Source organism: Ranitomeya imitator, chromosome 8 (assembly GCF_032444005.1).
Source record: "Ranitomeya imitator isolate aRanImi1 chromosome 8, aRanImi1.pri, whole genome shotgun sequence".
NCBI lineage: Eukaryota > Metazoa > Chordata > Amphibia > Anura > Dendrobatidae > Ranitomeya > Ranitomeya imitator.
This window is the reverse complement of record NC_091289.1, coordinates 189,621,787-189,641,836: the sequence shown is the minus strand read 5'-3', so window position 1 is coordinate 189,641,836 and position 20,050 is coordinate 189,621,787. Positions and strand designations below refer to the sequence as shown.

At 41.5% G+C, this 20,050-nt stretch overlaps 1 protein-coding gene across 3 annotated transcripts in view; it reads right to left on the bottom strand.

Moving 5' to 3' along the window:
- Positions 1-20,050, bottom strand: part of PDE4B (phosphodiesterase 4B) — a 439,551-nt gene that overhangs the window by 21,512 nt on the left and 397,989 nt on the right. For all 3 annotated transcript variants that reach the window (XM_069738208.1, XM_069738209.1, XM_069738210.1), the window contains one exon: positions 317-429. In XM_069738208.1, coding sequence (XP_069594309.1) covers positions 317-429 — 113 coding nt within the window. The remainder of the gene's footprint in view (positions 1-316; positions 430-20,050) is intronic.

Here is a 20,050-nt window from a genome sequence, read left to right as displayed (position 1 = left end):
AAGTTTCACATTTGCCAAAACCAATTTTGGGGAAAAAATGTGCTACTTTTCTTTTAAAATACTTTAGCTTAATTTACGCTACTCTTTTCACTTTACTGAATAATTGCAGCTTACATAGGTTTCACGTGGTAGCCCAAATTTTTTAGGTGTGCACTTAATCCAGTGGGCTGTATGAAACACCAGTATTAGTGAACTCCCTGCATTGAACGTTACATATTTTTCTTGCTTCCATGTGCTTAAATATTCCTTTGGATATTTTTCAGACAGAGTAAACACAAACATAGGACATTGCTGGTGGTCCATGGCAGACACTCACCTTATTTGATGCCATCTCACTGACCGATCTGTATGTCTGAATGGTTTCCAGCTGGTCCAAGCACCAGTCCAACTCTTCCAGAGTGTCCATAGCAAGTTTCTGATAGGAATCATCTGGAAACAAACACATGGACATATATTCAGGCTCCAGGCTCTGCATGGTGGCTTCGGGTCCACCACCGCAGCTGAGACACACTGTGCTGTAGGATGAGCAATGCTCCTTCATCATGGGCAACAGCAGCCTGTCCTGTCCTCTCTACTGTTCAGCACTAGTCTGAGCTCTACACAAGCACTGCCTGTTTTCTATCAAACCCTGTGCTGATGTCAGATGAGAACTAACTTCCTGCATGGGGTGGGGAGGATCATCAGTCTGAACACTGGCTGCATACTTCTCCAGCCCTGCCATTCCTCAGAAACTGCTCTTCACTTCTTATAAGCATTAATCAGCACGCTCATACAGTTGAGCAACACAAAGCTTTCCAAAGTTTCCATTTATTATGAGTACAACAGCTGCAATCAACGTATATATCATCTTCCAATATGCTACCTGTATAATCACCTGATAGTGGGGGAAGGCTGGCTTCATGCAGTTACGGTACCTAATACAGTGGGATGACCGTCACTTCATACAACTGGGGTCAATAATAGTAAAGTGTGAAGAATGGTGCAAAACGGATACCTAAAGAAACATCTGATTTTCAGAGTATCTCTTATTTTAACACAATACCATTTTAGGTCTTATAGTTTGCACTGATAAACTTTTTAATCTTTATAAATTTATTAAAATTTTCTTTTTTCTGATACAGTACTCCAAATTCCCTGCATCAACACAGAAGTAAATAATAAAATTATAGCTGCCTGCAGCTACCAATTGGGGGAGCTCACTGCATAGTGATTTATTATTGAGTTCAGTGGACAAGCAATATGCAGTCGGCTCCCTGAACTGGTGGCTGCAGGCCGCTAGAATTGTATGCCTAGGGGATTAATAGGGTACATATCAGAAAACAAGGAGCCTCAGCAGCTATAATGATATATTAAGAAATCATCAGCGAATTTAATACCTATTAAGATAAAAACACGCAGCAAAAGTATATTACAAGTAGAGATTACTATAAAATTCCTTTGAGTTAAATGTGGGATTCCTTACTAGGGTTGAGCGAAACAGATCGGCACTTTTCAAAAGTCGCCGACTTTTAGCAAAGTCGGGTTTCGTGAAACCCGACCCGATCCCACTCTGGGATTGACGCCTCTCCATTATTAATCTGGCTTAATGTCACCTTACAATAGCAAGGTGGCATTAACCCTTCATTACCCCATATCCCACCACTACACGGGAATGGGAAGAGAGTGGCCAAGTGCCAGAATAGGCGCATCTTCCAGATGTGCCTTTTCTGGGGTGGCTGGGGGCAGATGTTTTTAGCCGGGGGGGGGGGGGGGGGCAATAACCATGGACCCTCTCCAGGCTATTAATATCTGCCCTCAGTCACTGGCTTTACTACTCTGGCGGAGAAAATTGCACTGGAGCCTACGCCAATTTTTTCCGCGATTTAACGCCGCAATTTTGCATATACACACTACTAACATTAGTGGTGTGGAATATGCAAAAAAAAGGGGGATATGACATGGTTTACTGTATGTAAACCATGTCTCATATCATGTCGGGTTTTGGCAGGAGAAATGAAAAGCCGGTAATTGAATTACCGGCTTTTCTGCTATATCGCCCTGAAGGAAATGTAAAAAAAAAAAAAACCCATAGACTTACATTGGGTTTCGAGTTTCGGCCGATCCCCGACTTTTCAATAGGATCGGCCGATTTCACTCGACCCGACTTTTGAGAAAGTCGGGTTTCGTGAAACCCAACTCGACCCTGAAAAACTAAAAGTCGCTCAACCCTATTCCTAACCTGTTTAACAGTGTCTTTACTATGGATTCTGCATTTCTATAAAGACTGCTCAACATTGATAATGCAACACCAGGAAGGTACTGTCATAGAATCATGAAAATCACAGGATCGATAGACAAGTTTATGATCTATAAATTATTAAAAAACGGAAACCACATTTTGAAAATGTCTCAATTTATTCAGTGTGGAGTGTGAGTTCCACATGTAGAAATCACAGACTTAGCTGCTATCAGTGAGGTTATTAATGGTCGTCTGAGGAAGGTTCTGCCTGTGAATGCACTTGGGCAAATCATCAGGATCCACTGCTGGCAGCTCCTGTGTAACTGCCAACCAATGATGCCCCACATGTCCTTGATGAGAGACAAGTCTGAAGATGCGACAGACCATGGAAGCAGGTTTAGGCCACACAGACTGCTCACAGTAGTAAGAGGAGCATGCATCTTAGCATTGTGATGTTGAAAAACAGCTCCTTGGTACACTTTGGAGAAATGGCCACATCGATGGTTTCGTGATTGATCCTTTCTGTGCAAGTGACCAACAGAAGATGTTTGCATAACATTGGGCTACGAGCCAGACGTCCAGCTATAGGTCTTTACTGACCTCACGCAAAGTCTAACATGATGCAAAACAAGGTGGTAATGGAGGTTGGCTTAGGACTCAAATCTGAAGAGCATAGACCTCTATCTTATCCTGGATGCAATGATAGCCAAAGATTGGTCTGGAGAACACGTGGGAAATGCTATAAGTTAGAAATGTCACACTGGTTCTGCTCCCGGGATTATGGGATAGGGTGGCATAATGTACAATAGCTGGACCCCTAATTTTTATTCCCGACACAGTAGCATAACAGCTTGGTGTTACATTCATTTAGTCGTGAATCAAGTAGTGCAACCATTTCTTCACAGTGTCCCAAGAGCCATTTTTTGTTATCCGACAACACCAGACCGCATGTTGCTGGTGCTACTGTGAGCAGCCTGTGTGTCCTAAACTTGGTAATATGGCCGGCAGCGTATACAGACTTGTCTTCCATCAACCACATCTGGGATGTAATTTGTCAGCAATTGCAAAGGGAGATGCCAGTGGTGAACCTTGATGTTCGTTTATCAAGTTGCAAAAAACCCTCAGCAATTAATTAGTACAAAACGGACATACAATTAAATTAATGGTTACATATACAAAAACAGGAGTCGTATTTTTACAGCCTGGTAGAATATATACAAGGAAATGAATACATATAAAAGACTCTCTGACTAAGACATCACGACTGATATTAGAGACCCCAGCCATGAGCAAAATGCCAGAATGCTGGTATCAGGTCCCCAATACTTCAGATGAGACGAGGGAAGGAGAAACAGAACACACATAACAAAAGAGAACACATCAAGATAGAAATTTAACCACTGCCATACTTGAGGGTGAAGTGTCAGGAGGCTATTCATCCAAAGAACCCAGACCTTTTGAAATTTAGCAGGACGTTCTCCATTTTGAAAGATAACTTTCTCATATGAAATAGGAGTATTAACCTGGACCTTCCATGTGTTAATTCTATGTCATCCATCTGGTGGACAGCAGTTGTTTTTCTGGTTAAGGCCATGGGTCACACTTGCGAGTGTGATGTGAGAAACTTTCGCGAGTCTCTCTCACCAATACCCGGCGCTGCCGCCCAGCACTCGGGACCGGCTGCATGTAGCCGAACACTCCGGTCCTGAGTGACGGTGGCAGCGCCGGGTATTAACGCGAGAAACTCGCGCAAGTATGACCCACGGCCTAGGAATAAAATGGATAGGACAGTCCCAGTGCTTTGCATGAGATTAAATGTAAATCTCATCCTATTGCTGCAGATTTTCTACATAACTTCAATTTGACATCCATAACATGCTATTGAAATCTATGATACATTTGCAGCATTTCTACAGCTATTTCCACAGTGATATCTCTGCTAATCTTTGTATTTTGCAAAAACAGGCTGATAAATTAATAAGAACTAAAAATTCATCAAAGTCAAGTATTTTTAAATAAGAGAATGTCACCAAACAAGATGTTCATTAATGCAATGGGTAAATCAAGACCTTATAAATTCCTATTTCCTAACATTGTGCTGTGATGGCGATTTCAATCACTTGAGGCTGCACTCATATTTTTTGTAGATCTTGGATTCCGATGTGGTAGTTGTAAAGCCTCAAACTCTGGCTTGGAACATGTATGGAACATTGCTTCTATCTCTCCCCACCACTAGTGATTTTCCCATAAATGAAATGCATAAGCCACCCACTATTTGCAGGGTTCAATCTGTGCCCATCTATATTCTCGGTCTCCCTGATTCTCTTTATATCAGTATGCTAAATATCTTTTAGTTTCATCCTTTATGTTCTTGGTTCTTCAATCCATCATGGCTGTGAGACAACGGTCTGACTCCTATTTTATAGATTAGGTTATTTATATAGCACCAACATATTCTGCTGCGCTGTAGAGAGATTATATCACCCACACAGGTCACTGCCCCCATTGTGGCTCAAAATCTAAATTGAAACAGATTTAAAAGGAAACATTGCAGTTTGGAAATAATGTGTTGTGGCTGGCATCGATGTGTGGCATGGTGGCTAACTCCAGTGGGTGCATATGTGAGGCACTGTGACTGGTAACCTATATGGGCCATGGTGAATAATGTTTTGCATTTTTGGGACACTGTGGCTGGCAACAATATGGTGTTTGGTAACTGTTATGGATGCAATTGTGGGGCATTAATGGTTAATTGTTGTGGATGCACTTGTCGAGCAATGTGGCTGGTATTAGACTTCTGGAAGAAATAGCCACGCTGCTCTTAAGGTGGCATACACACCTATCCCTCTTTTACCTACGTTACTAATACAAGCAGCACCAATTTATATTGTTATAGCTATCTGTCTGCTGCTGACATGTTGGGGGTCTATGACCCAGGAAAATCTAGGCAATTAAAAATCTGGATAATAAGGGGGAATAAGAGGCTAGGAGATAATGGAAAGGCATGACAGCTGAAAGTGCGCATAGGTCAACGTCCTCCTTTGGAACAGATGCCGAGAAGTCAAGCTGCTGAGTTTTCATGCGCTATGCCAGATACCAGGGGCGCCTTAGTGATGCTAGCTGCACTAGTCTTATATAAAATAACACTTAATGAGCTGCAAAATCTGCAAAACCTTTATAGTGATCCAGGCCACTTATGTGGCAGAGGAGACCAGGTCTTGGGTGGAACTGAATACTCATACGTTACTAATTACACCCCCCATTAACTGTGGTGATTTTAACTTTTGCAGAGTTTCGGGTGTTTCTGTGTTAGATCAATCACGCTCAGTCGGCTGTTTATTTCCTTGCGCGTTTAATAAGTTATGACTCAGGCGGGATGATGCATGGAGGAGACCAGACCTGCCAAGGATTGCAGCTTCAATGGTGTAAAACAAAATATGACATTTATGACATATCCCAACTTTCTCATCAAACATCCATCTGATGGGGTCACTGGACCGGAGGAATGAGCACATTACATATTTGATCATTAGGAGTCAGTATGCTTTGCTGATGTGGAATCTATTAAACTTGGGCAAATAAAAAGTTGGCACTGGCTATGTTTCAGCTGTGTGTGTGTTTTGTAGCCACTTCCTTGACGTAAGCAGTGTTTATTATTTCATTCATGCCCTCGTCCCACCACTGACAATTCCCCTACGCCCCACAGTAATGGCGTTATAATGTTATGTAATACATAGCAGACTAAATCTGGCACCAATAAGCCGAGAGGTACCTGAGAAATAGAAGATAAATGACACTAAGGTAGGTGAGCATGCATTCATTTTGGCACATGTGATTCTTGCACAATTTGCAATTTTTTGGGAGACTTTACACCCTCCTAACACTTTGCAAAAGTGCCCAAGGTCAACTCTACAAATGTGGCTTTAGCCACACTTATTAATTGCAACTTCAGAGAGAAATAAAAGGAATAAGTTACAAACTGATTTGGAAAGATCTGGATAAACTTGAACAATGGGCAATGAGTAATAGAATGGTATTTAACAGGGAGAACTGCAAGATTTTTTTTTATCTGGGCAAGAAAAACAAAAGTTACATCTATAGAATGGGAGAAATAGAACTAAACAACAGCATATATTCTAAAAACTTGGGTATACTAATAGATCACAGACTGCACATGAATCTACAGTGTGATGCAACAGCAAAAAAGGCAAACAGTTCTAGGATGTATTAAGAGAAGCATAGAGTCTAGATCACGTGAAGTAATTATCTCCCCCTACTCCTCCTCGGTCAGGCCTCATCTGGAATACTGTGTACAGTTCCGGGCACAACATTTAAAAAAAAGATTGAAAAACTGGAGCAAGTTCAGAACAGAGCTACCAGTATGGTGAGTGGACTGCAAAGTATGTTCTACGTGGAACGGTTAAAGGATTTGGGAATGTTTAGCTCGCAAAAAAGAAGGCTAAGAGGAGACTTAATAGCTAGCTGTCTTCAAATTTCTGAAGGGCTGTCACAGTGTAGAGGAATCATCATGTCCCCATAAAACCCATACCCAAATAAATACACTGGAGACAGTTTTTAACAGTGGAATAAAAATGGCCGTGCGGTTTTATTCAGGGTTACATAAATACCTTAAAAATATTTCCAATAAATAAACTTCCATATAACATATTTCAAATTCTCCAAATTTCCAAATGTCCAAATCCACCCATACATGGGTGATTTTTTTCCCACAATTAAAACCACACGACAGGAGGAACAACGGCATAAAGGGAGGGAGGGTGGGCTCTTCTTTGCTCTTGCGCCAGCAACTGAGGTACTTAGAACTGCCAGTCAGGTTATATATTTGAAAAAAGACCGCCAAACGCTCTCTCCACCAATGAAAATGCGGCAAGCTTGCAGCTCAAAAGCTGGCCAAAACCAGACCGTCACAAATCTACCACAGATTCTGACTTTGAAGTAACATAAAATTGGCTCATAAATAAAACCCATTAAAATCAACCCGAGCAGGGTCTATGTGGACATGAGACCCCCGCTGTATTGCTTTGTAGCTTGAGCCGGGGGGCTTACATTCTCATTTGCACGTGGAACACGGAAGCAATAGAATGAAACTGAAAGGGAGACGATACAGATTAGATATTAGAAAAAACTTTTTGACGGTGAGGGTGATCAATGAGTGGAACAGGCGGCCATGAGAGGAGGTGAGTTCTCCTTCAATGGAAGTCTTAAAACAGAGGCTGGACAGACGTCTGTCTGAGATGGTTTAGTTTAGTTTAGTTTAGTGAACCCTGCATTATGCAGGGGGTTGGACATGATGACCCTAGAGGTCCCTCTCTACGCTAACATTCTAAACTCACTCCAGTTAAAACAATGCCTAAATAGTGAAAAACGATTTGTAAACAGTCGTGTGATATTTTAAAATGCACCAAATCGATAAAAAAAATCTAATGACACTGTTAAATTTGGTGCAGGTAATGTCAGGTGCTTCTCACCAAATTAGAATATCATCAAAAAGTTAATTTATTTCAGTTCTTCAATACAAAAAGTGAAACTCATATTATATAGAGTCATTACAGAGTGATCTATTTTAAGTGTTTATTTCTGTTAAATGTTGATGATTATGGCTTACAACCAATGAAAACCCAAAAGTCAGTTATCTCAGCAAATTAGAATACGGTAATTAACAAAAATCACCTGCAAAGGATTCCTAAGCATTTAAAAAGGTCCCTTAATTTATTTCAGCCAATGAAAACCCAAAAAGTCATTATCTCAGTGTATTAGAATACTTTATAACACCAGCTAAAAAAAGAATTTTAACATCCGAAATGTTTGCCTGCTGAAATGCATGTTCAGTAAATGCACTCAATACTTGGTCGTGGCTCCTTTTGCAGCAATTACTACATCAGTGCGGCGTGGCATGGAGGCGATCAGTCTGTGGCGCTGCTGAGGGGTTATGGAAGCCCAGGTTGCTTTGATAGCTGCCTTCAGCTCGTCGGCATTGTTGGGTCTAGTGTCTCTCATCTTCCTCTTGAATATATATGAATATTAAATAGAATCCGTCAGTAGGAGCAACCCTTCTAAGCCGTCTATGTGGGCATATATATCATTTTAAACTGACTAAAATGATACCTTGATATATCAGATCTGATGCCTTCTTCCAAAGAAATCCATGGTTTTTTTTTAAATATGTAAATGAGCTGTTAAAATCTAGGTACTGGACATAGATGTCTCAGTGAATCTGCCTCCAGAAGTTATTTTAAATTAAAGTAGGCTTTACCAGTGTGAGTCATGTAATTACTGACAATCTTCTCTCCTCATCTACATGTCTCACACTGGTAACGCCCTCTTTCAATTAAAATAAGCTCTGGAGGCAGATAGATCTTATTAGCTCATTTACATGTAAAAAAAAATGTGGATTGCAAAGGAACCATTCATTAGATCGTGGATATCAAGGTATCAATATATTCAGCTTCCTATGACCTACATATCCATATAGACAGCTTAGGAGGGTTGGTCCTACTATCAGATTCCCTTTAACAATGTATTTTTTGTTGGCTGCAATGTGTTTGATGCCCAGATGATGCCACTGCCTGGCACCTGCCTCTCTCAGACCATAATGGAAAATCCTATATGCTCTTTAAATCGCTCAACTACTCTGACCTGTCTCATGCTTATATCCTCTGCCTCCCAGTTTCCTTCTTTCCTGGGGTGGTACGTTTCTGAAGATTGACAGTTCAGGCCAGTTGCATAGCAGCAGTGCTGGCCCAAACTGTGTGATCCCCAGACTGCAAACAGAAACAGCTTTACCTCTGCAGCATTGGAGCAAGGTTGAGCCACTAATGCTGGCTGGATTGAGTGGCTCGACCAGCTTCAGAGAGACACTTACAGGTTCTTAAAAAAGAGCTTGCAAGGGCGCTTTCCTTGCCTAGAAAACTGGTCACCGCTGTGGTGGTCGGTGACTGAGTAAACAAGCAGTAAACTAAGAGGTAAATTGCAGAGGTGCTTCTTTTTACTGGCACTTTGCAATTTTATACATTTAACAAGATTAGAATTGCCCATGAAAGTTTGATACACCCGACCCCCCCCCCCCCTCGATCAGCTGTTCTCACTGTGGGCAGCTGCCGGAACTGCTTAGTAGTGGAGGTGCTGCATCTTCTGATAGTGCCTGTGGCAGGGTACTATGCCTCCACCTCCTTTTCAACCTGCCACTGTCACTAGAAGATGGAGCAGCTTCGCAATCAAGCAGTTCCGGTCAGTGGCAATTGTCACATAGAACAGCTGACCAGTTGGGGTGCCAGGTGTCAGACCCTGACCGATCAGGCATTGATGACCTATCTTAACCCCTTCCCGACCTCCGCCGTACTATTACTGCGGAGGTTTGGTCCCCTGCTTTGAGGTGGGCTCCGGCGCTGAGCCCACCTCAAAGCCAGGACATGTCAGCTGTTTTGAACAGCTGACATGTGCCCGCAATAGCGGCGGGTGAAATCGCGATTCACCCACCGCTATTGACCAGTTAAATGCCGCTGTCAAATGCTGACAGCGGCATTTAACCAGCGCTTCCGGCCGCGTGGGTCGAAATGATCGCATCGCTGACCCCGTCACATGATCGGGGGTCGGCGATACGTCAAGATGGTAACCATAGAGGTCCTTGAGACTTCTATGGTTACTGATGCCGGCCTGCTGTTAGCGCCACCCTGTGGTCGGCGCTCATAGCAAGCCTGCAATTCAGCTACATAGCAGCGATCTGATGATCGCCTCTATGTTGCAGAGCCGATCCAGTTGTGACAGCTTCTAGCCTCCCATGGAGTCCATTGAAGATGGCAAAAGTTAAAAAAAAAAGTTTTACAAAATATGAAACAAAATGAAAAAAAATTAATGTTTAAATCACCCCCCTTTTCGCCCCATTCAAAATAAAACAATTAAAAAAAAATAAAACCTACACATATTTGGTATCGCCGCGTTCAGAATCGCCAGATCTATCAATCAAAAAAGGATTAACCTTCCCTGACCTGTTTACCTGAATACACCTGTCTATTCTACAGTCGATTACTATGCTACTCTTCCTTTCTTTTCGTGTTCTCATTTTATATTTCTTTTCTTGAGCCCCACCTACTCGGGCTCCCCCCTCTATTTCCTCTTCTTTCAATCTCCCCCCTGGGTGAGCTGTTCACCTTCCACCAGCTTGGTGTGATAGGTCTATACCATGATTTATCAGTTACTTTTATAATGATACTATTTGTGTGCATGTCTCGCTCTAGGGGACATGGGCGAACTGATTTTAGGTATGCTTTATTTTATTCACGGTAAGGAAAGTCCTCGCCTGTTGCGGGGGCAAGGAGTTATTGCTTATATGTTAAAGATACCGTAGTCATTCTAGAGGGTTTACTCCCTCTAATTTTTTTTTTTATTCTTTCTCTCTTTTATGTAAGATTTATGCAAGGTTTGTGAACGAGTGTTTTTTTGTGTTACTCTTCTCGAATTGTATATTATAAGAAAAAGTACTTTGATCATTGATGTAGTTTTCAACTACTGTTTTTCTTGTAAAATTCTCTTCTCTTTAATAAAAATATATTTAACCACAAAAAAAGGATTAACCTGATTGCTAAGTGGCGTAGCGAGAAAAAAATTCAAAATGCCAGAATTACGTTTTTTTGGTCGCTGCGACATTGCATTAAAATGTAATAACGGGCGATCAAAAGAACGTATATGAACAAAAGTGGTATCATTAAAAATGCCAGCTTGGCAAACAATAAGCTATCACCTGACCCCAGATCACAAAAAATGGAGACACTACGGGTAATGGAAAATTGCGCAATTTTTTTTTTTTTTTTCACAAAGGTTGGAATTTTTTACCACTTAGATAAAACGTAACCTAGACTTGTTTGGTGTCTATGAATTCATAATGACCTGGAGAATCAAAATGGCAGGTCAGTTTTAGCATTTAGTGAACCTAGCAAAAAAGCCAAACAAAAAAACAAGTGTGGGATTGTACTTTTTTTGCAATTTCACCGCACTTGGAATTTTTTTCCTGTTTTCTAGTACACGACATGCTAAAACCAATGATGTCATTGAAAAGAGCAACTCGTCCCGCAAAAAAACAAGCCCTCACATGGCCATATTGACAGAAAAATAAAAAAGTTATGGCTCTGGGAAGGAGGGGAGTGAAAAACGAGAACGCAAAAAACGGAAAAGGGCAAGGTCGTGAAGGGGTTAAGCATAGGTCATCATTGAAAAAGTAGTAGACAACCTCTTTAAGCTTTACTGATTCTCACCTGTTATATAGGCTTCTTACAGCTAAACTTCATGCAGCGATTTATCACATCTGCTGCTTAGCATAGCTTTATTTTTATTTGCCCTTTGTCACAATTGAGTTTATCGAGTGAATGGTTTCACAATGATCTTAACCTTTTCTCTGCTAAGACGCCAGTGGTTGGAAGTGATACAGTTATCAGCACTGATTACGTTTTAATTGTAATCGTAAATCACATGACCCCCTGATGCTCAGCACTGCACAGGTCACACATAGGAGGCTACACGCAGGAATTTACTGTGTGATTTTTTTTTTTCTTCCAGTAACTAGTGACAAGTTCTGTGGTCAGGACCATATGACTGGAGGATGTTTAACTAAACGTTTTTATCAGTAAAAATGTTACATTGTAAAGGTCTGCCAAGAGAAGAAATTGCATTCTGATCTGCTTATCAACTACACTCATTTAGTATACATGTAATACTATGAGAAGTGGTATAAGTGCAGACTTCTCATATATGGATGACAATAAGGCCGGCGTCACACTCAGCGTAGGGAAATACGGTCCGTAATACACGCGTAATACGCAGAAACATTCCCAAAATAGTGATCCGTATATCATCCGTAGGCAGGGTGTGTCAGCGTATTTTGCGCATGTGATCCTCCGTATGTAATTCGTATGGCATCCGTACTGCGAGATTTTCTCGCCGGCTTGCAAAACCGACATACAATGAATCCATGGGCTCAAATATTCGTTAAAAAATATATACAGGTCAGTGAGACACATGTATAATAGTAATAATAATCTTTATTTTTATATAGCACTAACCTATTCCGCAGTGCTTTAAAGGTTGCACACATTATCATCACTGTCCCCGATGGGGCTCACAATCTAAATTCCCTATCAGTATGTCTTTGGAATGTGGGAGGAAACCGGAGTACCCGGAGGAAACCCACGCAAACATGGAGAGAACATACAAACTCTTTGCAGATGTTGTCCAAGGTGGGATTAGAACCCAGGACTCCAGCGCTGCAAGGCTGCTGTGCTAACCACTGTGCTGCCGGGAAAAAAATTCCAATATATTAATATTTCATACAGCGCTAGATAGCATAAAAGCCGGTAATTCAATTGCCGGCTTTTGCTATCTCCTTCCAAAACCCGACATGATATGAGACATGGTGTACATACAGTAAACCATTTCATATCCCTTCTTTTATTACATATTCCTCTTTAGTAATGTAAGAAGTGTCTTGGTGTAAAATTTGGTGGCTCTAGCTATTAAATTAAAGGGTTAAATTGCGGAAAAAATTGGCTTGGGCTCCCGCGCAATTTTCTCCACCAGAGTGGTAAAGCCAGTGACTGAAGGCAGATATTAATAGCCTGGAGAGGGTCCATGGTTATAGGACCCACCCTGGCTAAAAACATCTGCCCCCAGCCACCCCAGAAAAGGCACATCTGGAAGATGCGCCTATTCTGGCACTTGGCCACTCTCTGGCCACTCTCTTCCCACTCTCATGTAGCAGTGGGATATGGGGTAATGAAGGGTTAATGTCACCTTGCTATTGTAAGGTGACATTAAGCCAGATTAATAATGGAGAGACGTCAATTATGACACCTATCCATTATTAATCCAATAGTATGAAATGGTTAATAATAATAATAATAATCTTTATTTTTATATAGCGCTAACATATTCCGCAGCGCTTTACAGTTTGCACACATTATCATCACTGTCCCCAATGGGGCTCACAATCTAAATTCTCTATCAGTATGTCTTTGGATAAAACACACACACACATTATTAAAAAGTATTTTAATGAAATAAATACACAGGGTATTTTAATATTTTATTATACTCTTAATCCATCTGAAGACCCTTGTCACCTAAACAAAGTTAAACAAAACAAACAACAATATTCCATACCTTCCGTCGTTCAGTCTTGTCCCACGCTGTAAATCCATCTGAAGGGGTTAAATCATTTTACACCCAGGAGCTGTGCTAATGCAGCTGTGCTCGTGGCTGTAAAATCCCGGGGAATGAATGGATTGCAGGGGAATGACCTCTAGTTACCTCGAATCGCGGTGATGTGCCCTCTGCTGGATGTCCTTATATGAACTCGAGCCTGGGAACTTTTCTGAATATTTTCCCACGCTCGAGTTCATATGAGGACATCCAGCAGAGAGCGCATCACCGCGACTCGAGGTAACTACAGGTCATTCCATTCATTCACCAAGTTTTACACTCAGGAGCACAGCTGCATTAGCAGAGCTCCTGGGTGTAAAATGATTTAACCCCTTCAGATGGATTTACAGCGTGGGACAAGACTGAACGACGGAAGGTATGGAATATTGTTGTTTGTTTTGTTTAACTTTGTTTCAGGTGACAAGGGTCTTCAGGTGGATTAAGAGTATACTAAAATATTAAAACACTCTGTGTATTTATTTCATTAAAATACTTTGTAATAATGTGTGTGTGTTTTATTAACCATTTTGTACTATTGGATTAATAATGGATAGGTGTCATAATTGATGTCTCTCCATTATTAATCTGGCTTAATGTCACCTTACAATAGCAAGGTGACATGAACCCTTCATTACCCCATATCCCACCGCTACAGGGGAGTGGGAAGAGAGTGGCTAAGTGCCAGAATAGGCGCATCTTGCAGATGTGCCTTTTCTGGGGTGGCTGGGGGCAGATGTTTTTAGCCAGGGGGGGTCCTATATCCATGGTCCCTCTCTAGGCTATTAATATCTGCCCTCAGTCACTGGCTTTACCACTCTGGCGGAGAAAATTGCGCGGGAGCCCACGCCAATTGTTTCCGCAATTTAACCCTTTAATTTAATAGCTAGAGCCACCAAATTTTACACCAAGACACTTCTTACATTACTAAAGAGGAATATGTAATAAAAGAAGGGATATGACATGGTTTACTGTATGTAAACCATGTCTAATATAATGTCGGGTTTAGGAAGGAGATAGCAAAAGCCAGCAATTGAATTACCGGCTTTTAAGCTATCAAGCGCTGTATGAAATATAAATACATATATATATGTACTGTATATATATGCGTCTCACTGACATATATATATATATATATATATATGCATATATATATATATATATCCCTATACTATGTGTAGACATTTATTATATCTATTCTAATAAAACCTGTCAGTGTGATTTTACTGTACACCGCGCTGAATTGCCGGCTTTTCTATAGAACACTGCTGCGTATTTCTCGCAAGTCACACTGCTGGTCCGTGTGTAATCCGTATTTTTTGCGCCCCCATAGACTTTCATTGGCGTATTTTTTGCAAAATACGGTGACAAACGCAGCATGCTGCGATTTTCTACGGCCGTACAAGACCGTATAATACGGATGCGTAATATACGGCAGATAGGAGCTGCCCCATTGAGAATCATTGGGCCGTGTGCAATGCGTATTTTCTGGACGTATTTTCTGCGCTCATACGTCCGTAAAACTCGCTAGTGTGACGCCGGCCTAATACTGTCACAGGGATACCACAACAGAGTGGCCAGAAAATTTTCTAGTTATGCAAACTTCAACACTGATTAGAACTGTTTCAACATCCTATTAAACAGTGCAGGTTTTTCCTTGCTCTCTCCTAAGGTTTAATCAGTTCAGTTAATCTCCAGGATCTCTCCATCCAGAATTGTCTCAGCTGTTCTGTGTTGGCCACTCCCCTCTGGTATATATATGCTCCAACTGGCACTTGTGAATTGACAGTGATAATTCACACTTATTGGTTTAGTGTTGAGGGAGAAGTTCAATGTTTGGAGTAGGCGGTTGGCAAGCTGTTCAGGAGATTTCTGCTTGGTGTTGGTTTGCAAGTTTATCCTCATCTCCTCCCATTTGGCAAATGAATCCAATTTCCCATTTGGTTTCTCCTTCCTATTTCTGTTTCCCACTCTTGTTCTGTGAGTGTATTTGTATGATTGTAGTTTTCTTTCATTTTCATTTTGTCTGGCTACCCCTGTTAGCCTGGTTAGTGTAATTCTATACAGTTTGGCCTCACCCTTCCTGGGTGGGGGAGGGAACAGATAAGGGTTAATATGGGAGCATAGCGAGGTAGGTGACCACAGCATCTCCACCTTCCGGGGTAATCTGGACGACAGGGATAGCCCAGGGCACCCCCTTGTTCGAGGGATCAGGTAGGTGTCTACAGTCCCTAGTCACTACGTGACAGATACTGGACTGAGTGTGTGAAAAATAAATGCTCTGCTGACGTTTTTCAGATTAAAATATTAATGTACTGTATATAGTAAGAAAGCTCTGTGCCCTTACATCACATGACTTGGTGTACTGATCCTGAGTTACATTATGTACTATACTCCAGAGCTGCACTCATTATTCTGCTGGTGCAGTCACTGTGTACGTACATTACATTACTGATCCTGTACTGATCCTCAGTTACATCCTGTATTATACTCCAGAGCTGCACTCACTATTCCGCTGGTGCAGTCACTGTGAACAAACATTACATTACTGATCCTGAGTTACATCCTGTATTATACCCCAGAGCTGTACTCACTATTCTGCTTGTGCAGTCACTGTGTACAAACATTACATTACTGATCCTGAGTTACATCCTGTATTATACCCCAGAGCTGCACTTACTATTCTGCTGGTGCAGTCACTGTGAACAAACATTACATTACTGATCCTGAGTTACATCCTGTATTATACTCCAGAGCTGCACTCACTATTCTGCTGGTGCAGTCACTGTGTACAAACATTACATTACTGATCCTGAGTTACATCCTGTATTATACCCCAGAGCTGTACTCCCTATTCTGCTTGTGCAGTCTCTGTGTACATACATTACATTACTGATCCTGAGTTACATCCTGTATTATACTCCAGAGCTGCACTCACTATTCTGCTGGTGCAGTCATTGTGTACATACATTACATTACTGATCCTGAGTTACATCCTGTATTATACTCCAGAGCTGTACTCACTATTCTGCTAGTAGATTCACTGTGCGCATACATTACTTGTCTAGAATTAATTGATCCTCTTTACATCTTATATTATTCTGATCATATTGATAATATTATAAAACATGATACGTTGAAACCTGCTGCAATGTCCCAGAGTGCACAGCTATTCCTATACGTCAGCAGGGCATTGCCCTTGCAGGGACTCAACTATCAGACTACATGTGCTATGAACTTGACCCCAGCAGAGAAGTTCTGCTGCCTGAGCAGGTCTCTCATTCCAGGCCAGGGGCGTTAATCATTCCTCATGTCATGAGATTTTACTGTCTCTGGCATCCATGTGACCTTACTGTAACGTGTCTTCTCAATGTTATGCATCACTAGACAAGATTTCTGCGTTTTAGGTAAACACGTGTCCTGTTATAGAGAAGAGCTATTTTAATGCTATTTATAGTATTTGTCCCTTTCCAAGTCTCCATGCACCATAATGATCCTATGCACAATTTTCTGCAATAAATTATACTGAAGAATACATGTTAGTCTGCAGTAGTCTGTCTAATTCATAAGTACTGAAAATGGGTTGGCCAGGATTTTAAAATTAATTTAGGCTCCAATTTATCAAACAGTTTTATCCAGTAAGACTGTTTGAAATGTTGCAAAAATGTTGATACTTTTGGCGTTTCAAACCAGTCTTGGCCATCTTCTTCAGACAGTGTGACAGTGCAGACAATAAATTCATCTTAATTATGTAAGTTATGACAGAAGTATATTTCAGTCCCTAACTGGAGTACATTTCTTCATGTGATGCATGGCCACTGGAAGATGCACCAAATTAATTGTGCATTCCTCTTAATAAATTTGACGCCAGATAACTATTCATCAAGACCGAAATCTTGCAATCAGTGCCTTTGACTTTTAGGGCACAATTCATCGTTTGCAGGTTTTGTAACTCATCCTTCATTTTTTGTGTTATGATATTCATTGATCTTTTTAGCTCAAATTCTTCAAAATTTTGCACAAAATAAACAATTCTCTTTATTTTTGCCTCTTATATTTGTTGCACTTTTTTAGAACACAAAGTGGCATGGTCCAATAATATGTTTTAAAAACTGAAAAAATGGCCAAAAATTTCTGGTGCAGATAAAAAAAAAAGACCCCAGGGGGATTGGACTTAATTAAATTTCCTTTGCGACTTTTTAAAAAGTTGTAAATAATAAATTGGCCACAAACATCTGGCTTGCAGAAAACAAAGAAAAAAAAGTCAAGCAAGTAGAAAATAGACTTGAAAATAGGTGCAAAACCAAAAAACAGCTTTATAATAGGAAAAACTATATACATCTTGGACGAGCTTTTAACATACCAGCCAAGTCATACTTATGTGTATGTGGATTCGGGTTTTATTATATATCTGATACCAATTTTTGGAAACAAAAAGTTCTATTGAGTGAAACGCTTCCATAACTAGAACAAGTGACACCCCTGTTGGCAGGTATTATAATGTTGTATACCACAGCAAATGTAAAATCATAAAGCTGACGTCTTCTCTAAAGAAGTTCTCATGAGATATTAGCGAAAATGTGGAGGGGAAATTATTCTCTCTCCACCTTGACTGCAATCATCATCCTCCCCCTGCATTCCTGCCTACAGAATCCAAAACTACTGCTGTGACCCTCTGGCATGGACAAAGGGTAAAGTATGATATAACATGCAAATTCTGCAGAAATACTTGTGATTATTAAGATGCACTGAGCAGCATTCACACTCTTCGGCATTGCTGCAGGCTGGATATTTGATGAGCTGTCATAACATGCCTGTAACATCATGATGACACATCAGGCGTCAGCCTGGCAGCCAATATTTCCCTTTATATAGACACATCTGGCCTGAGCTGTATTCACTGTTTCCAGCCACATTTAATTACAAGACATTTATGAGGAAACCTTTGTATTTGAAAGAAATCAAAACTTTCAGCAATGCTCACACAATTAAAGATTTTGTGGGATCAGGGGCACGAGGTTTAGATACAGGTGTAGCAGAGATGACGCCAAGCAGGATGTTATCGGACGGAAGTGGCCACTGATCTTAGGGTATGTTTCCACGTTCAGGATTGCATCAGGATTTGGTCAGGATTTTTCATCAGTTTTTGTAAGCCAAAACCAGGAGTGGGTGATAAATACAGAAGTGGTGCATATGTTTCTTTTATACTTTTCCGCTAATTGTTCCACTCCTGGTTTTGGCTTACAAATACTGATGTAAAATACTGACCAAATCCTGATGCATTCCTGAACGTGGACACATACCCTTATTAGGCTGGGTTCCCATTGCGTTATGGGACCGCGTTAAACGGACAGCGTTGCACGGCGAAATTAACGCCGTGCAACGCGGCCGTTAATGCGCCCATTCACGCTAATGGGAACGCGCTTCACTATCGCGTGCCATGTTCGGCACGCGCTAGCGACGCGCCGGGGATTCCTGGCGCGCCGCGGACGCTGCTTGCAGCGTCCGAGGCGCGCCCGCGGTCCGTTCCCCGCTCTCGCAGATCGGGGATCTGCGAGAGCGGGGACGTTACCGCGACCCCGACCGCAGCCCCATAAAAAACATTGCGTTAGCGCAATCCGCTAGCGCTAAACGGATTGCACTAACGCAATGTGACCCTAGCCTTAGAGTGTCACAGAGTCATCAGCAGGATGCAAAATAGATACAGAGAGACTGGAAGAGCCACAGAAAGACAGAATTCAACGTCCTTTGGCGACATCCCGACGGATGATCACTGTGTGGGATGCTCATTGAAACTGGATGATAAATGCCACACAACTCCAGGCACATTTAAGAGAAGTGAGAGGCACTCAAGTGTTACATCAGACCATTTGAAACCATTTATATCAGCGTGATCTGCGTGCTAGACGACCTTCAAGGGTACCTGACCACACCACCAGGCACAGGCGTCACTACACTGGATGAGGGACCAGTTGGCCACAGATCTGTTCATGGTTGAAAGTTGATTCGCACTGAGCAGAAATTATGGCGCCAATGATGTTGGAGATGTCAAGGAGAGCGCTATGCATCAGCCACTGTTGTCACCAGACAAGCCTTTGGTGGAGGTGGTGTTACAGTTTGGGCAGATGTCTAGTCAATACAGAACTGCCCTACACTTTGTGAATAGTACAGTGACAAGCACCTATTACTTGAATAACATAATTAATCCAGTCATTGTGCCTCTGCATGAACAACACAGGCCTAATTTCATCTTCATGGATGACAATGCTCCAGCTTATCGAGTTTCACATCTTTAGGGAATGGCTGCTGGAGACTGGGGTATGTCAAAGCGGCCTGCACTTTATCCAGACCTTAAAATCGCATAGAAAACAAATGGGGATCAGGCGAGTCACGTGTAGAGGCTCATAACTCTGTACACTAGAACCTCCATGACCTGAGGGCAGCCCTTCAAAAAGAGTGGGATGCAATGCCTCAGCAGACAATAATTCGACTTGTGAACAGCATGAGACGTCGTTGACAAGCTGTAATTGATGCTTAAGGCCACGTGACAAGTTCTTGAGACACTGACTTTTTTGGGGGTATACCCACTACTGATCTTGGCTTCTGTTCCAAAAAATTGATTGAGAT